Raw genomic sequence first — 25,993 nt, 5'->3', positions numbered from 1 at the left:
CCTGGAAGATCGGAAGGAAATACATCAGAGAACTCCCGAACTACAGGCACTGAGTCTCTACAGTAGTATCCCGAACATAGGCTAGATAAGCCAAACAACCCTTCTCGATCATGTGTCGAGCTTTTAGAAAGGAAATAACATGATTAGATGTGCTGATAAACGAACCCTTCCACTTTAACCTAAGAAATTCCGGCATTGCCAAAGTAACAGTCTTAACACGGCAATTTAGGATGGTATGATATGGGGATATCCAGTCCATGCCCAGGATAATCTCTAAGTCAGTCATATTAAGCAGCAGAAGATCTGCTCTAGTCTCAAAACCATAGAATGTAACATCACAGGACCGATAGATCTGATTCAGAACAACAGAATCGCCCACATGAGTGGACACATAAATAGGAGTACTCCATGACTGTCAAGAAACACCCGGGAAATGAGCAAATAGAGAGGACACATATGAATACATAGATCCTGGGTCAAATAATACGGAAGAATCTTTGCCGCAAACAGAAATAATACATGTAATCACTGCATCAGAGGCCTCTGCATCTGGTCTGGGCGGGAAAGAATAGAACCGAGATGGAGCGCCAATTGGCTGGCCTCCACCTGGCTGGCCTCCACGTCTAGGACAGCCATACCTACCTGCCCTCCACCTCTGGGTGGTCGGACGGCTAGTGGAGCAACTGGTGCGGTAATCATAGGCTGCTGACCCTACTGCACTGGTCTACCCAGAAGCCTAGGGCAGAATCTCCGCATATGACTTGGATCCCTGCACTCGTAATAAATTTTCAGTGCGATGGGCTGCTGACTAGAAGTCTGATCCTGGGGACTTGAATACCCAGTGGAAGAACCCTGAATAGCTGGTGGGCGATAAGAACTCTCTGGCATAGTAGTGAAATAAGGTTGTACTGGGCACCCCGAGGAGGCGGTTGTGCTGGATATGGGGGCCTGCTGGACTGCCCTCTCACGAACTTGCCTCTACCCCCAGACGGAGCAACTATGAACCCTCCAGAATATGTAAATTGCTTATCCCTCATAACCTGTTCTCTGCTGCGTTGACGCACACCCTTAATACTTCAGGCTATCTCCAAAACCAATTCATAAGAAGTCCCTATCTCAATCCCACGGGCCATGGTGGCCTGAATGCCAGTATGTAAACCCAAAACAAACCTCCGTACTCTCTCCGCCTCAGTAGGGAGTATCATAAGTGCATGGCGAGATAACTCAAAGAATCTCGCCTCATAATCGGTCACTAACATCTAACCCTGCTGGAGCTGCTCAAACTGGAACCGCAACTCTTCCTTCTAAGAGGGTGGAATATACCTGTCCAGGAAAATACAAGTGGACCTGTCCCAAGTCATGGTAGGAGAATCTGCTGGTCTGCCAAGAAATTAAGACTTCCACAATCTACGGGCTCTGCCCTCTAGTTGAAAAGTGGCAAAATCTACCCTATGAGACTTCCATATCCTCATGTTGTCCAGTCTGTCCCTGCACCGATCAATGAAATCATGGGGATCCTCATGTCGTTCACCCCCAAAGACAGGAGGATGCAGTCTAGTCCATCGGTCCAATAGCTTCTGCGTCTCGGTAGCCGCAGCAGGTTTGGGCTCAGGTGTAGTTGTTACCACAGGCTGGACTCCACCCACGGGTAGTGCACTCGGGGTTTGATATACAGCAGCGTCCTACATATGAGCCTGTGTGGTATGGGTCTGTGCTCCCTCGTCCACCTAAGATATGGTTGGGTATGCCAGAAATAAACCGGCTTGATTCATGGTGTCCATGAACCGCAGCATACGGCCCATGACCTCCTAGAATCCCGGTGTAGACGTGAAATCCACCAGAGCTAGCTCTGTTACGGGAACCTCGCCCTATTCCTCAATAATAGTATCCTCTGTTGGACCCACTGGTGGCATAACTGGAACAATTCTGGTACGTCCTCATCCCCTACCATGGCCTGGAGCCCTCCCTCGGCTTCTAACAACAGGGGGAGTAGTTCTTCCCTGTTCTGGAACTTTATTAGAGCGTGTTCTCACTATCTGTGAGAGAATAAGAGAGAGATATTTAGTACTACATTATTTTCACGATGGGATATGAAGAAAGGTAGTTTTTCTAACACCCTATAGCCTCTCGAAGATAAGTACAAACGTCTCCGTACCGATCCACAAGACTCTATTAGGCCTGCTCATAACTTGTGAGACCTACGTTAACCTAGTGCTCTGATACCACGTTGTCACGACCCAAACTGACCTATAAGTCGTGATGGCGCCCAACATCCCAGCTAGGCAAGCCAACTAATGATTTAAACATATATTTATTTCTTTAAATATTATCCAAGTAATCAAACTCTTTGAAATTTCAAAATGTAAGGAAGATATGAGAAAACAAGATAAATTAAAACCCAAGTAAAAATAATTAAATAAACAAATTCTACTACTGTGTGTGCCAAGACCAGGTGTCACAAGTGTATGAGCATCTAGTAGATTATACAAAATTCTAAATATTATCCGAAATAAAATAGAAAGAATACAAATACAAGAAGAGACTCTAGTTGCTGCAGAACGGCTCAGAAAGGCATCTCACCACTAAGCCTCTGGATAACGTTGGTGCGCTCCGATAGGTCCTCCAATAGTACCTGTCTCAGGTCCTGCACAAAAAGTGTAGCAAGCGTAGAATAAGTACGTAAGCAACTTGTACCCAGTAAGTATCAAGCCTAATCTCGAAGAAGTAGTGACGAGAGGTCGACTTTGACACTCACTAATGGTCAATAATATCATAATAGAATATAATTAATTACACATGATTTTTAGGTGAACAACAATAATTTCATTAACAAGCATAAAAAATTAATTCATTAAATTTCAATAATTTCTAATTTATAAATTAGCTTCACAAGCTGAAATTAAAATATCAAGGTATCATGTAATTATTATTATTAGGCATGATTTCTGCCGAGGTTGTATGGCCCGATCCAGAGTGACGTGCACACTGCCGAGGGACGTGCAGCGTGACCCATAGATGCATCTATACTGCCGAGTCGTTCGGCCCGCTCCACAAGAAAGGAGGATAGTTTCTTATGAACCTCTGGAATTAGAAGTTATTAATAATATTAACACGTAGTATGTTCAATCTCTATTAACAATTCAATAATTTACACAACATTTCGAGTATATGAAGTTTCGATCTTTTACTATTACCTCAAACAATTTGCAATATAATTCCAGTAATTTAATTAAATAAAAGGAGCAATTATCACAAGTAATTCATGGTTTGAGTCCTAAACTACCCAGACATTAACATAATTAGTAGCTACGCAAGGACTCTCGTCACCTCGTGCGTACATAGCCCCCACAATTAGCAGCAATTATTAATATGAATCATCTATGGGGTAAATTCACTCTTACAAGGTAGGTAAGACACTTACCTTGTCTCAAAGCCCACTTCCCAATCACAATGTCGTGAAAAATCTTATTTCGGTGCCGAAAAATCTGAAACTATCCAAAAGTTATATAAAATAATTAATACATGCTCAGTAATTCGAAATTAGACTATTAAATAAATTACCCTATCCAAAATGGTAAATTCCTAAACTTCACCTAGGGCCTACGTGCCCGGATTCTTGAAATATTTGGAGGAAAACATTACCTATAATCTCAAGAACTCAAATATGCAATTTCCATCCAATTCCATAACCATTTTTGTGGTCAAAATCTCATTTTTATAAAAAATTAAGTTTTTCATCTAAACCCTTGATTTCCTAAATTTATAGGTTATAATCAACCCATAATCTATGTATTTAACTCAAAGTGTGTAGAATTAACTTACCTTTAAGTTTCTAGTTGAAATCCTCTCTCGAAAAGCTTCAAAATCGTCCAAAAATGGAGGAAACGGACTAAAATGACCGAGCCTCGCCCCCCTTTTTGACATTCTTTCGAACAGTCATTTCGCACCTGTGGAGGCTTAGACTCACCTGCGGAATAAGTCTCGCAGGTGCGAGATTTTGCCTCTTGGCCTGGCTCCGCACCTGCGCCCAATGGACCGCACCTGCGCCCAACGGACCGCACCTGCGTGTCCGCTTTTGCGCCCAAGACTTCGCACTTGCGGAATTGTCAGCTTTTACGAGCTAAATGCCGCACCTACGAGTCTCACACCTGCGGCTGGCCAAGCGCAAGTGCGATTCTGACAGCAGCTGGGAGCTTCAGTTTTGGCTCCCAATTTCCAACTTGGTCCGAGCCACGTCCGATTGATACTAGGGTCCCCCGGGACCCCGCCCGAACATACCAATAAGTTTGAAATCATAAAAAGTACTCGCTCGAACCCTCGGAATGTGTAAAAAAAAATCAAAACTAAGAATCATACTTCAAGCCTAATTGATTCAACTTAAAAATTTTAAATTCTTCAAACTTACTCCGAATATGCCGAAATATACTTATACTACTCGGAATGAGATCAAATTTTCCGTGCAAGTCTTAAATTACCATACAGAACTATTCTCATGCTCGGAATTCCAAACGGACCTCAATTACTCCAAAACCTACTCCAAACCAAATTTAAAGAACATTAAACCTTCAAATAGTTGATTTTTCCTATTAAGCGCCGAAACACTCCCGGGTTGTCAAAAACCCAATTAGAACATATACCCAAGTTCAAAATCATCACACGAACCTATTGGAACCGTCAAATCCCGATTTCGTGATCGTTTTCTCAAAATGTTGATCAAAGTCAAACTTAGCATTTTAAGGCCAACTTAAGGAACCTAGTGTTCCGATTTCAACCCGAACACTTCCAAATTCTAAACCAACCGTCCCCGCATGTGATAAATTAGTAAAAGCACATACAGGGAGTTTTATTTAGCGGAATGGGGTACTAAAAGTCAAAATGACCGGTTGGGTCATTACATGATAGATCAATGGACCAGATTTATTGTGCTTTCTTTGTGAGTGAGAGAGGCGGGTGACGTGGCATGCTCTGATTGGTTCAACGAGATTGTCGAGGATCACCAAGGTGGAAAATGAGGAGTTATTGGACTAGGCAAGGTCCAAATTTGGCTCTATATCTAGGTTAAAATAATTTACCTAGTAGCCACTTTGTTATTAACTAAGGACTTGCAATTGTAGCCTTTTAGTCTTTTCCCTTTTCAAATCAATTTAAATAAACTTGCATATTTCAATAAAATGTAGTAAAAATTATAACTATCAAATATACCACTAGCTATTGTAATTAATTAATTATTTGAAAAAATACTAAATTATGACATTAATTTGAATTATTGAAATGGTAGACTAAATTAAGAAATGATTTATTGAATTAATTATAAAACATTCATAAAGAAATTATTTTTAATAACCTAAAATAGTAAATATATTTGTAACTACATAATATCAATATTACATAATTAACTTTGAAACTAATGCTTGATTAATTTGAAAAATAGATATTCTTTGCTGCAAAATACTTTGGAATCATATATTGAAAATTATTAAGTATGAATAAATTAATTTAAAAGGGAGGGTCAAAATTGGCCGTCAACGACACACATATAGAATTCATAAGCACAAACAAGAATGCTACTCTTCTACCACCACACAAACATAATCAATCAAATCGCCCCTAGTCCACCACAGAACATCCCCAAAATGGCACCCTTATTTCGCCACAAGTGCGCATAACAAATGCCTCCCTTATTTTGCTACATACGCATATCGCCACCCTTAATTCGCCACATGGGCAACCCGGGAAAATACCACCCTTATTTCGCCCCAAGTGCATAACAATAGACACAATTGCATGACAAAGACCTTATGCTGACACCCCCAATCACAATCGCATAGCAAATACCTTGTGCCACATATCATCACAATCGCACGGTAAAAACCTTGTGCCACAATATCATCACTATCGCACGGTAAAGACCTTGTGCCACAATATCTTCATAGTTAATCCTCTCAACACGTCCACAAGTGCCATACTCAAAACAACGGAGGACAAAAATTTATCATCAAGAGGCATATCCTCATAACTCATCAATAAAATGCACAAGGACATGATAACAATAAAAATGCGGATAAGGCATGACTATGACTACATCAATTATAGAAACCAAGTTCAAGTAGTCATACAAATGATCATGTATCTGTCTGATGGTAGGCTATAATCCCGTATTTTAGTCTCTTATTTCACTCTAATTCACTGCACTTAAATTGTGTTTGAGCTTAAATGTTAGTGTTTTGCACTTATTGTGTGTGTTATACCTTGCATAAAGAGATTTCGAGTTAAAAAGACATTTGGGAGTAAAATTGAACAAGTTGGAGCTTTGAAATTTGAGTAAAAGTCCAAAATATTTAACCGGGATTGAGTTCGGGGGTCGCGTACCGCGTATGTATATAAAAAAGTGAAATAAAAATTCTATAGTCAATGTAAATGGCCTATCACGGCTTGTTGGAAGACGTGTGCAACATGAAGTGGCTACCCAATTCATCGTTATACAAGACAAAATAGTAGATGAATTAAATCAGCCAATTCGGTGGAAATGGCCACTAAAGCGACGCACTGTGCGACGCCCATTGCGGCGCGATAGTGTAAAAATCCGCCTTACAGATAATTTGCAAGGTCTCTGGATTTCCCCACTAAAGCCCCGCATGGCGTCAACTCATGCGGCGCTCTTGTGCCAAGCCAAAGTCCTATTTCATCTAGGAGAAGGTGGTTTTGTCACGGCCGGACCCTACTTGATATAAATACATGGAAAAACGTTATTTTCTTCACTTTTGACATGTATTCGACCTAAGGAGGCTAAGGAAGAGTGGGAGGAGAAAAAACACAAAGATTTCATAATTCCTTCCACACTCAAGACCCGAGTTTGGATTGAATTTATATTTTCCTATATGTTTATTACATTTGTGATGAATTACTCCATGTCTATGGACTAGTATCTTTTAGGGTTTGATGGATTTGGTGTATTGATATTTGTTTGTGGATTATAACTCTAGTTTTATGTATTGAAGCATTTTTTGGATGATTTAATCATTGCATTTATATTCATTTGCTCATGTAATCGAGAGAGGCATAACTCGTGATATCTCTGCATTATATTGTTGGTTGAGTTCATTAATTCTTCTTAGTAATCGAAGGAGGCTAGTCGAATAATTTATTAAAACTTGTTAGGAGGATAATCGAGAGAAGTTCTCCTAAAGACCAATCCACTACGCATTCTTGCATATCTTCACAGAGCTTAAATTAGTTCATCTCGTGAGGTTGAGACTTAATCGAGAGAGGAGTTTCTACTAAACGTTTGAACTAATAGTTGAGTGAATTCGAGAGACTCACTTTAACATTAGAAGTGAATTATCTAGAGATAAATCCCAAACAATTATCTTGCACTTATCCCATCAACCCCTATCTTCTCCCATTGATATCTTCCTTTGTTTATTCATTGCTTCGATTGTCCTTAGTCAATAGTTCTAGATTCTTAGTTAATTTTAGTATTGATCACTTAAATCTCAACAGTTGATCATCTTGGATAGAAATCAATCTGGAAACTACGATAATACTGTTTAACTCCGATCCGTGTGGATACGATATTATACTATACTATATTTGATTAGTGAGCATAATTTTAAGTAGTGTTTTATGCTCATCGAGTTTTGTAGCCATTGTCGAGGACCGACGATCAATAGTGTTTGAAATAGATTATAGTGCTAATTCAAGAAATTATTTTATTTATTATATTTTTCTCTCTTTACTGTTGGTGTTCTTTGACTGTGCACAGGTTACAGGTTAAGATTGGTGCATGACTCGAGCTTCTAGGAAAGAAGTGCTACCATACGAATCAGAGATAGAAAAACAACTACGACAGCTGAGGAAGGAAAGAAATCTCACCGAGACGTTGGAAAAGGTTGGGTAATCCACAACCAAAGAAACTATGGCTGGAGACGGTGATGATAATGTAGATTTGGCTGCAAGAGAGGTATCCCAACAACAAGAAAATGCTGCACGAGATGCTGAGAAAGTAGCTATTAGAGATGCACAAATAATCTATGAAGAAGAAAGGGCTCGGAGAATTGCTCAAAATCAGCCCTTGACTGCAGACCAGTTCGAAAATATACCCCCCGGGCCTTGGAGATCACTGGACGATTATGCTAGACTGGCCTACAACACGGGATTATCAAGTGTGACACCACCTCTAATTGAAGCGAACAATTTCGAGTTGAAGCAAGTGTTACTTCAAACCCTTCAGAACTGATGTTCTTTAGAGGGAAGATGAACGAAGATCCAAACACACATCAGATGGAATCCGAGGAGATTATGAACACCTTTCAATACAATGAGGTATCACAAGATGCAGTGCTTAACGGCATTCCCCTTTACATTCAAAGATGATGTAATGTTGTGACTTCGAAGCTTGCCCACGGGATCAATTAGATCATGGGATGAGATGACCAGAAAATTTCTTGATAAATATTTCTCATCAGCTAAGACGGGTAAGTTTAGAAGAGAAATCCAAAACATCTGTCAGAAAGAGACTTAAACTATGTTTGAAGCTTGGGAGAGGATTAATGAGATAGTGCAAAAGTGTCAGCCTAGTGGAATTGAACTCTGGATGCAACTCCATGACTTTTGGGATGGATTCACACCGGCCTCACGTAGAACATTAAGTAATGCAACTGGAGGCCCGTTGATGAAGAAGACTTCAGAGGAAATAGTTACAATTCTTGATGAGTTGTCTGAAGATGCAAACAAGTGGCCCTCTAAGAGTACTGAAAGAAGAAAAACAACTGGTGTTCACCAAGTTGATGCTAATACATCTGTGTTGGTACAACTTGATGCTATGGAAAAAGAAATAAGGAAGCTGACCTTGGCTACAATACAAAGTGAGCCTCATGCAGCGTGTGATATATGTGGAAGAGGACACTCTACTCATAAGCGTCAAGCCTCAATTAAGGAAGTAAATACTGTGGGAAAATACAAATTTAATGTAATGGGTAAGAAACACCCTGGTTTTTCTTGGAGTTCACCTGGGGGGTACCACAAATGCATGGAAACAAAACAACCCTGGATTTCAGGGACAAGAAACCCCAGGCTTTATGAATCAGCCGAGGCCGCAGTTTCTACCTTAGCAGCCTAATCAGTATAGCATGGAAGATCTAATGAAGGGCTTCATTATCAAGATAGATGAAAGGCTGGACGCTCATGTTGTATCTATCAAGGAGCTGGGCACATCTTTTCGAATCCTGGAGAGACAGGTTGGGCAACTTGCAAAAATATTATCTGAGAGGGTTCCAGGAACTCTCCCTGCTGATACTGAGAGAAATCACAAAGAAACAGTGAATATTGTAAGTTTGAGAAGTGGGAAAGTGTTGAAAGATCCCACCCCAAGCCAAAAAGATGTGATACCTGAAAAAAAAGTGGGGAGCAGCTGAAAAATGAAGTTGATAAGAAGAAGAAGAAGAAGAAGAAGAAGAAGAAGAAGAAGGGCTAGACAAAACCTGAGAAAAAGAAGAAGGGAGAAAATTCGAGAAGGGTGGAACATGATGTGATTGAGCATATGCATGCGTTACCCTTCCCTCAAAAGCTATATAGAGAAAGGCTGGACAAGCTGTTTGAGAGATATTTGGATGCTCTTTCACAAATGTCGGCTTATGCCAAATTCACGAAGGAGATCCTGACAAAGAAGAGGAAGATAGAAGATAACTCAGTGGTCAAGCTCACAGAGCATTGAAGCGCGATATTGCAAAATAAAATCCCACAAAAATGTTGAGATCCAAGGAGTATTACTATACCTTGCTCTTTTGTCTCTATTGATTTTGATAAATCTGTATGTGATTCTGGTGCCTTAATTAATCTAATGCCTCTGTCTATTTACAAGAAGCTGGAGAAGGATATTGCAGAGATAAGGTCTGCAAGAATATCTTTGTAGCTGGCAAACCAAACAACTCTAATACCCGTGGGGATAGTGGAAGATGCTTTAGTTCGGGTGGATAAGTTCGTATTACCTGTACATTTTATAGTGGTGAAAATGGAGGAGAACAAGGAGGTCCCCCTCATTCTAGGAAGACCATTATTAGAAACTGGCATAGCTATCTTAGATATACAAGAAAGAAAACTCATGCTTAGAGTGGGTGAGAAGACTATAACTATCAAGATGGATGTAGAAATGGGGTAGAAAAGGAAAAACCAGCTGCAAGTGTTGAGTGGAAAGTGAAGGGCTCAAAAGAGAAGGTTGTAGTGAGTGAAAAAGATAAGTGTGGGGTATACCCCAAGAAAACTTTAAGAAGTTGTCTGCATGGATGTGTGCATTAGTTCGGGCGCGAGGAATGGAGCCCTACTTTGATTCAGACCCTAACTAGATGTTCACGGAACTTTCCTTTACCTTATGCTTTTTAATTGTGTGTCATGGGGATATGCCACAACATAAAGTGTGGGGTAGGGAATATTTGTATGTATGTATGTATCTAAGTTTTAGTTTTGCTTTTGTTAGTTTTAGTATGTAGAGATAGAAAAAGAAAAATTGAAAAAAAAATTAAAATTTTAAAATTTTTGATTTTTCTCGATGATGGATATCGTCGATTGGTTTCTTGAGGGAGTACAGTCGAAGAAAAAAAAAAGACAAAAATATTTTCTTTTGTAGGTAGTATACTAATTCCCCCTTGGTTTTTCTTTGGGCCGTTGTTGTAATGTCCAGGCCGGTCGTTTTGAAATTTTAAATTCGGATCGGCAGCATAAAGTCATAAGCAGCTTCATATTATGTGTATTGATTTGTGTGCATAATTGAATTCAGTTACCGGATGATTCAGAGTCAAATCAGAAGAAGGATGCAAGTTTTGGAAGCTTAAGTCTTAGGATTTCGACCATGGTCGGAACTGTGTGAAGACGACTCCTGGATGGAGTTACGTCGGTTTTTTTAGTTCCGTTGGGTGATTTTGGACTTAGGGGAGTGTCCGGATTGTGCTTTGGAGGTCTGTAGCTCGTTTAGGCTTGAATTGGCGAAAGTCAAATTTTTGGAGATTTTGACCGGTAGTAGACATTTTGATATCGGGGGCGGAATCTGATTCCGGAAGTTGGAGTAGGTCCATAATATTGAATATGACTTGTGTACAAAATTTTTGGTCAATCGGACGCGGTCTGATAGGTTTCGGCATCGGTTATAGAAATTGAAAGTTTCAAGTTCATTAAGTTTGAATTGGAGGGTGACTCATGTTTTTTAGCATTGTTTGATGTGATTTGAGGGCTTGACTAATTCGAGCCCTCAAATCACATCAAACAACGCTAAAAAGCACGAGTCACCCTCCAATTCAAACTTAATGAACTTGAAACTTCAAATTTCTACAATATATGCCACAATCTACCAGACCGCGTCCGATTGACCCCAAATTGTGCACACAAGTCATATTCAATATTATGGACCTACTCCAACTTCCGGAATCAGATTCCTCCCCCGATATCAAAATGTCTACTACCGGTCAAAATCTCCAAAAATTCGACTTTCGCCAATTCAAGCCTAAACGAGCTACAGACCTCCAAAACACAATCTGGACACGCTGCTAAGTCCAAAATCAAGCAACGGAGCTAACATAATCGACAGAACTCCATTCCAGAGTCGTGTTTACACAGTGTCGACCACGGTCGAAATCCTAAGACTTAAGCTTCCAAAACTTGCATTACTTTTGGGATTAAGATACGGTATCTTGGGAGTGCCCTTTGTTGACATCTCTTTGTTATAGGGTTGCACGAGGTTTCTGCCATGCTATTGTTACTATTTTTATTGCGCATGCGGCATGACAAGGTAGGATATATATATGTGTGTGTGGGGGGGGGGGGGGGGTTGTGCATGTGGAGATACAAGGTGGGAACATTATTATGCACGTGTGGCGAGACAAGGCGGGCATTTACCTTACTATTGCACACGTGGTGAGACAAGGTGGGTTATGTCATGGATTAATTTGTGATGATTTGTGATGGCCTGGGGGAATTTTTGTTGTTGATATTTGTGTAGTGGTACACTTATCTGTGTGAGCTTTATCTTGTGAAATTTGTGAAAACAAACTTCTACGTGCTGTCTGTTCTTTTCCTTATGCTCACTAGCTGGTATGAACTATGTTAGGACACTTGCATAAGCATACACGTAGTTAAGCACTCTTATCAGATAAGAGGTTTCCTTGATATTGTTGAGTGTAGATTCACACCCTTGTTTAGTTGCCTTCTATTTGAGAATGGCTCTATTTGACACATGAGTTGTCAATGCGGTTATGAGGTGTAATGAGGGCACAAGATGCCAAGTGTTAGGGTTCAGGTATTGAGACCCGTGAGTTGTGATTTGTCCGAGGTTCGGTACCTTGTGGAGTTTAGTGACTAAGACCCAGTGTAAAAGTTGTCGTATTGTTGAGTTTTTACTTGTCCTGTCTTTATCTGTGATTATCGAACTTAGGCCGTGTTTCCGTTCATTCTTCGGTGTCATTATTATGGTATTCTGCTGATACTTGTTGTTATTCTTTCCTATTGCAATTACTATATTGTTATTCATATCGTGTATTCTTTATGTCGATATTATACTTTGGTGTTTCTATACTTATACTTTGTTCAGGTCATTTAGTCGAATAGGTGTCTTAATTGTTCCTCATCACTAATCCACTGAGGTTAGTCTTGATACTTGCTGGATACCGCAGTGGTGTACTCATACTACACTTCTGTACATTTTTTAAGTAGATCCAGGTATTTCGAAGTTAGTTGATCATTAGCTAGCTGTGCGGATTATTGCTGTGGAGACTCAAGGTAAACCTTCTGCTGTGTTTGCAGGATTTGAAGTCACCTTCCTATTTTGTATTCACACTGTTTTACCTATTTCCAAACAATTGTATTTAGAAATTTTAGCAATCTCTATAGAGCTTATGACTTGTACTACCGGTTTGGGAATTGTAAATTTTATAGAGATTTCTATTTCAAATGTTGTTAGGTGTTATTTATTATTGTTGTTATTCAGTAAATGTTAGGCTTACCTAGTCCCTAAGACTAGGTGTCATCATAATACCCAACGGAGGGGAAATTGGGTCGTGACAAGTGGTATCGGAGCATGCCGTTAGATTCAGTGATTTGGCTAGACATGCCCCTGCTTTGGTCGCTACAGTTAGAGAGCGTGTCTGCAAATTCATTGAGGGGCTCAGGCATGATATTCGGTTCAGGATGTCCTGGGAGTTAGAGTCGGATGTTTCGTTTCAGTAGGTAGTAGGCATCACTCGTCGAGTAGAGGGCATGTGGGATCAAGAGAGAGGAGACAAGTGAGTTCAGGAGGGAGAGGATAGGGAGGCGAGGAGGCCTCATAGTCCGGAGAGATCTACTGGTCCTTATTTTGGAGGCAAGGTACAACATGGTAGAGGTTTTGTGGGTCAGTCAGTTCAGTTTGCACTTCAGGCTTTGCACAGTGTTTCAGGTGCTCATGGGTCTCAGCGTACCTGTACCGCACAGTTCCTACAGCCACATCAGTAGAGAGGTTTCTTCGAGTGTGGAGATACCAGCCACAGGGTGAGAGATTGTCCTAGACTCCGGATAGTTGTGTCACAGCGGAGAATTCAGGCGAGTAGAGGGCGCCCAAGAGGGGAAGGCTCAGCCCGTTGATGTGTTTCATATAGTAGACTTGAAGCCGTTGCGCTAGATGAAGCCATACAGGTATGCTTTTGATTTTTTACAAAGAGGCGCCATTCGTATTTTGATTTGTTCTGCTTATCGGGGCGAGTTCCCTTATTTGTTGCCCCATGTATGGGTGAGTTCATGACCTAGTATTATGTTTATGTATTTTCCCCTGTTGGGAGATTCTATGAGTGATAGCCGTGTCTATCGTTTGGTTTTACTCATTATTGAGAGTTACGAGGCTAGAAGTGAATTCCTGTTGTCCATTATGGTCAGTTTGATGTGATTCCTGAGTAATATGGTTGCGATTTGTGATTTTATACTCTACCGGGGTGAGAGTTATTGGCAGAATTGAGTTAGTGGAAGATTTCCATTGGTATGATGTGTATTTGACTTGTGATTCCGAGTTGAGGGTGAGACCCTCGCGATTCCATGTGATTTGATATGTTTGAGACGGGCTGCATGACGCGGTGGAAGTTATATCAAGATGAGATCCTTGTGATTTGTTCATATACCCTGATTCTTCCTTTTTAAATTGATTCATAGTATGATACTGATAGAGAGTTTTTCCTGTCGGGCTTGTTTGATATTTCTCTTATGTGTTTCTTTTTACATATTCAATCATTTTCGTTCTGTGCTTCTTAAGTATTAGCTTGCGTGGTGTGTTCCCGGTGGTGTTAGTTGTGACTTGTTGATTCGAGTGTATAGTTAAGAGGTCTTCAAGTTTCTTACATTGTTATCAATGTTGTGGAGGTTTGAAACAGGGTTCTAACGGATATGAGGCTATTGTCGGTGCTGGTTTTGATTGCGGGCATCTATTGTGATCAGAAATGTTATTATGGGCCTATGTGTAGCGTGTCATGTTGAGTGGTCGCACCTTGTGGGTGTAGGCATGAGTTGTTACAGCTGGTTGAGACTGACACCGGGTATGGATTTAGAATCGGGACTTTTTGAGATGAATGAAAGGTGAGAATTTTGACTCTAAGGCTTATCGGTGTTGGTAGAAAGGATAAATTATAGTTGAGATGGTGTCGTCAGGCTTATGTGGATTGGGGTGACATGGGGTCACCCGCGGGTGTATGTTGGATATGTGCTTTCAGTGATTTGAAGACTTCGAGGCGATTCTTGGCACGTTCGAGGATGAACGTTTGTTTAACAGGGGAAGGATGTAATGAACCGGCCGGTCGTTTTGAGAATTTAAGTCATGTTCGGTGGCATAAGGTCTTGAGCAACTTCGTATTATGTGTATTGATTCGTGTGCGGGGTTAAATTCAACTACCGGATGATTCGGAGTCAAATCGGAAGAAGGATGCAAGTTTTGGAAACTTAAGTCTTATGATTTTGACCGTGGTCAGAACTGTGTGAAAACGACTCTGGAATGGAGTTCTTTAGGTTTCGTTAGCTCCGATGGATGATTTTGGACTTAGGGGTGTGTCCGGATTGTATTTTGGAGGTCTGTAGCTCGTTTAGACTTGAAATGGCGAAACTCGAATTTTTGGAGATTTTGACCGGAAGTGGAATTTTTGATGTAGGGTTGGGAATCCGATTCCGGAAGTTGGAGTAGGTCCATAATGTTGAATATGACTTGTGTGCAAAATTAGGGGTCAATCGAACACGGTCTGATAGGTTTCAGCATCGGTTGTAGAAATTTGAAGTTTCAAGTTCATTAAGTTTGAATTGGAGGGTGACTCATGTTTTTAGTGCTGTTTTATGTTGTTTGAGGGCTCGACTAAGTTCGTTGGTATGTTTTGTTGAGGTCCCAGGGGACCTCGGGTGAGTTTCGGATGCTTAACGGATCGAAATTTGGACTTCTGTAATTGCTGAAGCTTTCAAGATTCTAATGTAATCGCACCTGCGGTGTGGTGGCCACAAGTGCGGACTTGCACGTGCGGAAGGGAGCTCGCAGATGTGGTCGTGGTCTGGGTAACTAGTGGTCGCAGGTGTGGCAAAAGGGGCGCAGAAGCGTAGCCGCTCCTGCGGAGAATGGATCACAGAAACGGAATGCAAGCTGAGTGAGGATTCCGCAGAAGCGGACAAGAATCCACAAAAGCGCACTCGCAAGTGCAGACTTATGATCGCAGAAGCGGACTAGAGGACTTAAGTCATTTCTGCACCTGCGATGGAAGTTCCGCAGGTGCAGCGTCTCAGGTGCGACTAGAAGCCCGCAGAAGCTGAAATCGCTGGGCAGAAAAGGGCTAAGTGCGAGGGTTGATTTCATTCTCCAATTTTGGGCCTAGAGAGCTAGAACTGAGGCAAAATATCGAGGGATTTTCAGAGGAATATTGTGGGTAACGATTCTTACTCTTTTATGATTATATCTCATTAATCTATAGTTGAATTCATCATTTAATTAAGGAATTTGGTTGAGAAATTTGGGGGAAAAGTTTGGAAAGTTCTTCAAATAAATTTTTGAGTTTTGATTCAGTTTTGGATATCGAATTTGGATAATTTTGGTACGAGTGAACTCTTGATTTGATTGGTTGTTCGTATTATGTGACTTTTACTCGATTTCGAGACGTGGGCCCGGGTCGACTTTTTGGGCCGAATTTTCGATTCTTTGCTAAAGTCGTAGATTTATTATTTAAAATAGTTTGTCGTAATTTTATTCATGATATGTAATTGTGTTTAGCTAGATTTGGGCCATTCAGAGCCGGATAATCGAGGAAAGGGCATTCTTACTGATTGATTGAGCTTGGTTCGAGATACGTATCTTGCCTAACTTCGTGTGGAGGAACTACCCCTTAGGATTTGAGTCTTATATGCTAATTGTAGTCCGTATACAATTATCTTGGCCTTTTAGGGTTCTTAGGTCCTTGTATTCACATAATATGTAATTGTTCTCGTTATGATTACGTTTCTAAAGCACTAGTTTCACTTCTACCTGTTTTAATTAGAATTAATTGCTCAATGATCCACTCTTGTTGTTCATTTGATTCATATTTGCCTTAACTGAAATTATTATCTCTTCTATCGCCATGTTGTCTTTACCCTAACTACTTATCATTATTTGAAGTTGTAGTTATCCCTTTTGTAAATGTTCACCCTTAATTGAGGTTATGGTTATCATTCCACTGCCTACCTTTATTTGAATTTGTTGCATCTCTTTCGTAATTATCCAAACTTAAAAGAAACTTAGATATCCTATGCCTTAGTTGACTTGCCCTTATTTGGAACTATTTGACTTGTGTTAGTTTCTTGTCGTTGAACTGTACTTTGTGGGACCGATGTTACATATTATTTTCTCCCTTGTTGAGCTGTTCTTATTATGACTAGCATTCTCTATTGTGGCTACTCCTTGTGAATTAGTTCCTCCGTTCCTTTGAGTTCTGGAATTTCTGAGTTGATTTATTTGTCGCACCCTCGTATTAGTATTATTGTTGCTGTTGTACTTGTTTTTCTTGCATATTTACTTTGGGACTACGAGGCAGTACCTCAGACGATCCCCCTGTCTTGCATATTTACTATGGGACTACGAGGCGGTACCTCGGGAGATCCCCCTGTCTTGCATATTCACTTTGGGACTATGAGGCGGTACCTCGGTAGATCCCCCTGTCTTGCATATTTACTTTTGGGACTACGAGGCGGTACCTCGGGAGATCCCCCTGTCTTGCATATTCACTTTGGGACTATGAGGCGGTATCTCGGGAGTGGCTTTTGTTGACATATCTTTGTTATAGGGTTGCACGAGGTTTCTGTCGTGCTATTGTTACTATTGATATTGCACATGCGGCGTGACAAGGCAGGATATATATATATGTGTCGAGACAAGGTGGGAACATTATTATACACGTGTGGCGAGACAAGGCGAGCATTTACCTTACTATTGCACATGTGGCGAGCCAAGGTGGGCTATGTCAGGGATTGATTTGTGATGATTTATAATGGCCTCGAGGCATTTTTTGTTGTTGATATTTGTGTAGTGGTACACTTATCTGTGTGAGCTTTATCTTGTGAAATTTGTGAAAACAAACTTCTACGTGCTGTCTGTTCTTTTCCTTATGCTCACTAGCTGGTATGAACTATGTTAGGACACTTGCATAAGCATACACGTAGTTAAGCACTCTTATCAGATAAGAGGTTTCCTTGATATTGTGGAGTATAGATGCACACCCTTGATTACTTACCTTCTATGTGAGAATGGCTCTATTTGGCACGCGAATCGTCAGTGCGGTTATGAGGTGTCATGAGGGCACAGGATGCCAAGTGTTAGGGTTCAGGTATTGAGACCCGTGAGTTGTGATTTGTCCGAGGTTCGGTACCTCGTGGAGTTTATTGACTAAAACTTTGTGCAAAAGTTGTCGTATTATTGAATTGTTACTTGTCCTTTCTTTATCTGTGATTATCGGACTTAGGCTTTGTTTTCGTTCATTCTTCTGTGTCATTATTATGGTATTCTGCCGATACTTGTTGTTGTCCTTTCCTATTGCAATTACTGTATTGTTAGTTATATCGCGTAGTCTTTATGTAGATATTATACTTTGTTGGTTCTATACTTATACTTTGTTCAGGTCATTTAGTCTAGTAGGTGTCTTGACTGTTCCTCGTCACTACTGCACTGGGGTTAGTCTTGATACTTGCTGGGTACCGCCGTGGTGTACTCATACTACACTTCTACACATTTTTTGTGCAGATCCAGGTATTTCAAAGTCAGTTGATCATTAGCTAGCTGTGCAGATTGTTGCTGTGGAGACTCAAGGTAAACCTGCTCCTACGGTCGCAAGCTTTGGAGTCACCTTCCTATTTTATATTCACATTGTTTTACCTATTTTCAAACAGTTGTATTTAGAAATTGTAGCAATCACTGTAGAGCTTATACCATGTACTACCGATTTTGGGAATTGTAAATTTTATAGAGATTTCTATTGGCAGTGTTGTTAGGTGTTATTTATTATTGTTGTTATTCAGTAAATGTTAGGCTTACCTAGTCCCTAAGAGTAGGTGCCATCATGATACCCTAAGAGTAGGATGTCGTGACGGCACCTAATCTCTAAGACTACGTAAGCCTAACAAGCATGTGGAATAATTGAAATAATAATCTAAAAGCTCAAAACATCAACATCTGTATAAAATAAAAGATGCAACTGCAAGTATATACAACTCCCAAAACCCGGTAAGAAATGAATCATAAACTCTAGATACAAAGTTGCATAATCCTATACACCACTCTCTATCAAGAACATAAAGAAACAAGGAAAAGATGGGATAGAGGGGGACTCCGAGGCCTACGGACGTGGGCAGGTGTACCTTGAAGTCTCCGATAAGCAAGTCACTCCACACACTAGCACCAAGGCTAATAAGATGTACCTGCAGAAACGTAGTATGAGTACACCACAACGGTACCCAGTAAGTGCCATGCCTAGCCTCGGTAGAGTATTGACAAGGTCATGTCAGGGCCCTACTGGAATTAATAATAAACAAGGCAGAAGATATTATAAAATGACAGGGAAGTAAAATAATAAAAATTCGAGGAAGGTAACAGAACGGAATCAAAGAAAGATAACTACAACACGAAAAGCAGCAAGAATCTTACAAGTTAAGGAAACAACAACAAACAAAACAACAAATAGAGGAAATCAGCAGGGGCACTCCCGAGGTACCGCCTCGTAGTCCCAAAAGTAAAATATCTCACAATCTTTTTGTATATAACCGCGAGAGCCCTTATATTTAGTTTATAAAAATTATTTTCCCGAAATAGCATCTCATGTTTTAGCCCACCTTATCACACCGCATGAGTTCTGGTAGTTCCCATACTAGCCACGCGTTTCAAGCCCACCTTATCTCACCGCATGCGTTTCAACACCCAAACCTTATACCACCGCATGCATATCAACAATCACAACGGCACGGCAGAAACCTCGTGCAAATAATAACAACCGCATGATAGAAACCTCACACAATAATAACCACAGCACGATAGAAACCTCATGCAACAATAACAACCGCACAATAGAAACCTCGTGCAACAACCAAACAATAATCATGGAAACCAAAACATAACAATTGAAACAATGATATTTCAAGGATAGCAACTTCAAGTAAAGAATCCCACAGTTAAATAACGAATATGGAATCAAGAAGGCAGGTAATTCAACTAAGCATGTAGTACAAGTTGCAAATAAGAGATAAGACAACTAGTGTTGAGAAATTAGGCCAAATATGATGACTATACATGCTAAAGTAATCAGCTAAGGCATAAAAAGGAAACTACTTAGCTAAAATCGAAAATTCAACATTTAGCCCGTGTACACACTTGTCACCTCGCATACACGGTCCTCACATATGACAAAATGTCACAACGGTACCAAATCATAAGGGAACTTCCTCCCCACACAAGGTTAGACAAGTCACTTACCTCAAACCACGCTCAATCAATCAATAAGAAGGTCATTCCCTCGAGTTTCCGACTCCGAACGGCTCAAATCTAGCCAAAACTATTTACATACTATAAATATAACTATAGAAAACTAATCTAAATAATGAAATCATGATTTTAGCAAAGAATTTGAAAACCGCCCCAAAAATTCAACCCGAGCCCGCATCTCGGAACCCGAACAAAATTATAATGTCCAAACATCCGTTCGATATCGAGTCCAACAATACAAGAATTATCCAATTTCAAACTCATTTAGATTTCAAAACTCATGAATTCGGTCTAAGAACTTTTACACCTTTTCCCCTGATTTTCAACCCAAATCCTTAATTAAATGAAAAAATTGAAGATAGATTAGTAGAATTTAATCAAATAAAAAGTAAACAATCCTTACCCAATTGATATCTCTAAAAATCCAACAAATCTCGCCTCAATTCGAGCTCACAAAGTCCCAAAGTAAAAATGAAATCAAACCCTCAATATTTTCTTTTTTCTGCCTAGTTATCTCGCACCTGCGACCTTACTGCCGTGTCTGCGACTCCGCACCTACGAAATTTCCATCATAGGTATGGATTCCACTTACTCAGGCAATTTGTGCTTCTGCGAACATTCTTCACACCTGCGAATACGCTCCTGCAGAGTTTTCTCCGCTTATGCAAAGGATAGCCAAATAGCCTCTTCCGCATCTGCGACCATTTCTCCGCATTTGCGGACGCGTAGATGTGGTCTTTCCCTCGCACCTGCAATCCCAGCTGGGCTAAGACATCCTCGTACCTGTGATCACCAGCTTGCTTCTACGAGCCCGCAGCTGCAGTCAATCCTTTCGCAGGTGCGATAACACCAGAACAACCCAGCTTTAGCAATCCTCTAAGTGCAAAAATGATCCGATAATGAATCAAATCGCACCTGAGGCCCCCGGGGACCTCAAAAAATTATACCAACAAGTCCTAAAATATTATACAAACTTAGTCGAGCCTTCAACTCACATCAAACCACACTAAAACCACAAATTGTACATCGATTCAAGCCTAATGAACTTTTGAACTTAAACTTCCACATCCGACGCCGAAACCTATCAAATCAAGTCCGATATACCTCAAATTTCGCACACAAATCATAATTGATATTACGGACCTATTCCAACTTCTAGAATAGAAATCCGACCCCGATATCAAAAAGTCCATTCCCTATCAAACTTTACAAAAATCATCCAACTTTCGCCAATTAACGTCGAAATGACCTACGTGCCTCCAAATTAACATCTGGGCACGCTAATAAGACCAAAATCATCATACGGAGCTATTGGAACAGACAAAATTTCATTTCGGATTTGGCTTCACACAAGTCAAACTACAACCAACTCCTACAACTTTAACTTTCAAATTTAGGGACTATGTGTCCCATTCTACTCTGAAACTCTTCCGAACCAGACACCAAGCACCCCGACAAGTCACAAAATTATAATATAACACAGGGAAGGAAATAAATAGGGGATCGAGACTAATACACTCAAAATGACCGGTCGGGTCGTTACAGCCTCGGTTGTTTTCTAAGGGTTTTGTTTGAACCGGGTGTAGTTATATTTTATTTTTCTTATGAGTAGGAAATCTTATGCTATGAGTTCAGTTGAATGCAATATCTCTTGACTTTGTTATGCCTTGAGAATAATGAGTGTTTTAGTTGTGACGCTTAGGCTCAGTTCTTGTCTCTTGTATAATTACCTTAAATTGTATGATCTTAACTTTGCTTAACTGCTTTGACTAGAGTGTCTTGATGAGTCCAATCCTAAGTGAGTTATGTGCCATGTGTATGTGAGGTTTTGTATTACTTTGTGTATTGCATTTGATGTCTAAAACTTGCTCCATGTGTTTGCAAAGCGAAATAGTAGTTTTATTCAGTCTTGGAAGTGATATATGTGTTTCTTTGTTGAGCCAGTTATATTCTATTACCCACCTAATTGTTATGTATCTTAGTTAACCCCTTTGAGCCTGTAATATTGTTTCTTTGGTAACCACATTACAAGCCTTACCCATTTGTTTGAATTGACCATCTATTTGAACCTTTTCACCTCTCATGAGCACTTGAATTTGTTATGAACTTTGTAAAAGTTGAAGATTCGGGTGGTTGGTTTGGCTTTTGAGTGGAACTATTGAAATAAGGAGAAAAGTGCAATGTTTTGAAAAAGTGAGAGCCACTTGAATTGAATAAGAAAAGAAAAAAAAGTAGTTGTATTGTTGTTCGAAAATATTCCTTTACAATGGTAACTCTTGATGTAATTGTGCTTAAAGAAGTAGGAAGTTAATGTATATGGATGTGAAGGTGGAGTTATGGTTTGATATAAGTGTGGAGTTTTGAATGCTTAATTGTATGTATTAAAAGTGCTTAGGAAGGTGTAGTCACTCTTATATTTATATGTATCCTACCCATCCCACAGTCTACATTACAACCAATTAAAGTCCTACTTGATCCTTGACTGAATGAGCTCAATTAGTAGAGTAGTACACTACGGGGCAAGCCTATGGTGCATCTTTTGTGGCATATGAATGTTGTTTCTGAGATAGTGAATTCGTTCTATCATGAGTTCCTGATTGTTTTTAATATTTATTGTGTGTGGAACTACTCTCTACTGTTGTGTGAGGGAACTTGATTCATAAAGGAAAGGTAATGTCCTTGACCACTGTGTTAGAGTAAGTGAGAGGGTTGTGAAAAATGCATGGTGATTTTGAGTCAAATCTTGAGGCGAGGATGTTACGTCATTGTGCTTAATTTATTTTAAATATTCTTGGTATGATGAGTCGGGAGAGTTGTTTAAAACGGTCGTGCCTATATGAAGTGTAGTTTGAATGCTCGAGGACGAGCAATGGTGTAAGTGTGGGGTGTTGATGGTAGACTATAATCACGTATTTTAGTCGCTTATTGCACTCTAATTCATAGCACTTTACTTGTGTTTCAGCTTAAATTTTAGTGTATTGCACTTATTGTGTGTGTTATACATTGCAGGAAGTGATTTCGAGTTAAAAAGATATTTGGGAGTTAAATTGAACAACTTGGAGCTTTGATGTCTGAGTAAAAGTCCAAGAAAATTAACCGGGATCGAGTTCGAGGGTCGAGTACCGCATATGTATATAAAAAGTTCAAGAAAAATGCTCAAGGACATATAAATATCCTATCACTGCTTGTTGGAAGACGTGTGCAACATGAAGTGGCTGCCGAATTCATCATTACTCAAGACAAAATAGTAGATGAATTGAAATTAGCCAATTCTTTGGAAATGTCCACTAAAGCGACGAACTGTGCAACGTCCACCGCGGTGCGACAAAAGCCCGCATGGCACGTCGCCCTTATGCGGTACGCCTGTGCAAACTTTACAGGGCCAATGTCCTATTTCGACTAGGAGTAGATGGTTTCGTCTGCGCCCGACCCTACTTTTTATAAATACATGGAAAAACTTTAATTTTTGGACTTTTGACACATATTGGACCTACGGAGTCTAAGGAAGAGTGGGAGGAGCAAAATCACAATGATTTCATCATTCCTTCCTCACCCAAGGCTCGAGTTTGGATTGAATTTATGTTTTCCTATGTTTTTATTACATTCGTGATGAATTACTACATGTATATGGAGTAGTTTGTTTTATGTTTGTTTGTGGATTATAACTCTAGTTTTATGTATTGAAGCATTTTTTGGATGATTAAATTATTGCATTTATATTGACTTGTTCATGTAATCGAGAGATGCATAACTCGTGATATCTCTGCATTATATTGTTGGTTGAGTTCATTAATTCTTCTTAGTAATCGAAGGAGGCTAGATGAATCATTGATTAAACCTTGTTAGGGGGATAATGGAGAGAGGTTCTCCTAAAGACCAATCCAATACGCATTTTTGCATATCTTCACAAAGCTTAAATTAGTTCATCTCGTGAGGTTGAGACTTAATCGAGAGAGGAGTTTCTACTAAACGTTTGAACTAATAGTTGAGTGATTTCGAGAGACTCACTTGAACATTAGAAGTGAATTATCTAGAGATAAATCCCAAACAATTATCTTGCACCTATCCTATCAACTCCTATCTTCTCCCATTGATATCTTTGTTTGCTTATTCTTTGCTTCGATTGCCATTATTCAATAGCTCTAGATTCTTAGTTAATTTTATTATTAATCACATAAATCTCAATTATTGATCATCTTAGATAGCAATCAAGCTAGAAACCACGATAATCATGTTTAACTCCAATCTCTATGGATAATATATTATACTATACTATATTTGATTAGCGAGCATAATTTTAAGTAGTGTTTTGCGCTCGTCAGTGTCATTTACACATGTAACGACCCGATTGGTCGTTTTGAGCATTTACATAAAGTTTGATTGTTTGAGGTCATGAGTAGCTTGACATGGTGTATTATGACCTGTGTGCATCGTTTGTTTTGGTCTTCGAGTTGTTCGGAATTAATTTGGAAGAATGATTCTTAAATAGGAAGCTTTAAGTTGGGAGATTTGACCAAGTTTTACTTTTGTGTATTTGACCTCGGATAGGAGTTTTGATGGTTCTGTTAGTTCCAGATGGTGATTTTGCACTTGGGTGTATGCCCGAATTTGCATTTGGAGGCTTCTATAAGATTTTGGCCATAATTGGCGAAAGTTGGCAATTCAAAGGTTTGGAAGGTTCATAAGTTTTACCGGGAGTTGACTTTGATGATATCGGGTTCAGATTGTTGTTCCGGGAGTTGGAATATGTTCGTTATGTCATTTGAAATTTGTATGCAAAATTTGAGGTTTTTCCAAGTTGATTTGATATATTCGGCATGAGTTTTGGCGGTTGAAAGTTTAAAAGTTTATTAAGTTCGATTCAAAGTGCGATTTTTTGTTTTAATGTTGTTATGTGGGATTTAAGGCCTCGAGTAGGTCCATATTATATTTTGGTACTTATTGGTATGTTTGGATGGGGTTATATGGGGCTCGAGTGAGTTTCAAATAAGTTTGGTTTGTGTTGCACTCGTTTTTGATATTTTGACATCGTTCTTTCAAGTATAAATGATACCGCATTAAGAAAATGAGCTCCAAATTCTGTTTTGATTGAAACTTTAGATCTTATCGTAATTACGAAGCCATAACAAAAAGAATCGTCGAATTTGGACATCATATGAGGGAGTTATGCTCATTTTAGTGTCGGGGAAGAAAGCTGGTGTTGGTGCTTCACAGATGCGAAGTTGGGTCCGCAGGTGCAAAAATGGTCTGCAAAAGCGGAAATGACAGCTATAAAACCGTTGGGCACAAAATCAGAAATCCCCATGTATAAAAAAATCAGACTGCGTTCTTCTGGTATTTTGAGCATATCTTGAGTTCTAAAGTCTGATTAAGGTGATTTTTGTTGCGTTCTTCTCATCTTTTCATTGGGGTCAATATCTAACCTCAATTTGTTTTTTGTATTTTAACATGATTACAGTATTTTAGTATGGCTGGACTCGTATTCGAATGGGTTATCGTAACTTGTGAGTTTTGTCGGATTTCGAAGTGCGGGTCCGGGTTGACTTTTTGGTTGACTTTGAGTCTTTGATTAAATATTCTACCTTTTTTGTTATGGTTTGTTTCCTATGGAGATATTTGATGTTTTTGAGTTGCTTTTTGTTAGTTTTGAGCCATTCAGAGGTTGATTCGCACGAGATGGCATTTCTAGAGTATTTATTTGATTTGGCTTTTTCGAGGTAAGTAACATATCTAAAATTGGATTTGAGGGTATTTAACCATGGAACTATGTCATATGAGATGTATTGGGGTGACTCACATGCTAGGTGAGAAGCGTGTGGGGGTGCACTGAAGTAATCGTGATCTGAGCTGTCTTTTAGACTATTAGCGGACTTGTTTTTCTATCATACCTTGTTATATCCGTGTTTTCCCTACTTGTTTGATTACCTGAGTTGTGATTCATGTTAGAAATCATGTATAGGCTATGTGCTTAGTTGGTTGAGACCTAGTAAGGCTATTTTTGTTATTTTGAGCTATCTG

The 25,993-nt window shown here is 39.7% G+C and overlaps 1 protein-coding gene across 1 annotated transcript; it reads left to right on the top strand.

The window, feature by feature from the left end:
- Positions 1-9,128: 9,128 nt before the first annotated feature.
- On the top strand, positions 9,129-10,156 carry LOC142171769 (uncharacterized). Its single transcript, XM_075235467.1, has 2 exons — positions 9,129-9,326; positions 9,911-10,156. Exons 1-2 carry the CDS (start codon positions 9,129-9,131, stop codon positions 10,154-10,156), a joined length of 444 nt encoding a protein of 147 aa, XP_075091568.1.
- The last annotated feature ends 15,837 nt before the right edge of the window (positions 10,157-25,993 follow it).

This window comes from Nicotiana tabacum, chromosome 17, assembly GCF_000715075.1.
Source record: "Nicotiana tabacum cultivar K326 chromosome 17, ASM71507v2, whole genome shotgun sequence".
Lineage (NCBI taxonomy): Eukaryota > Viridiplantae > Streptophyta > Magnoliopsida > Solanales > Solanaceae > Nicotiana > Nicotiana tabacum.
This window is presented reverse-complemented; position numbering and strand designations above follow the sequence as displayed.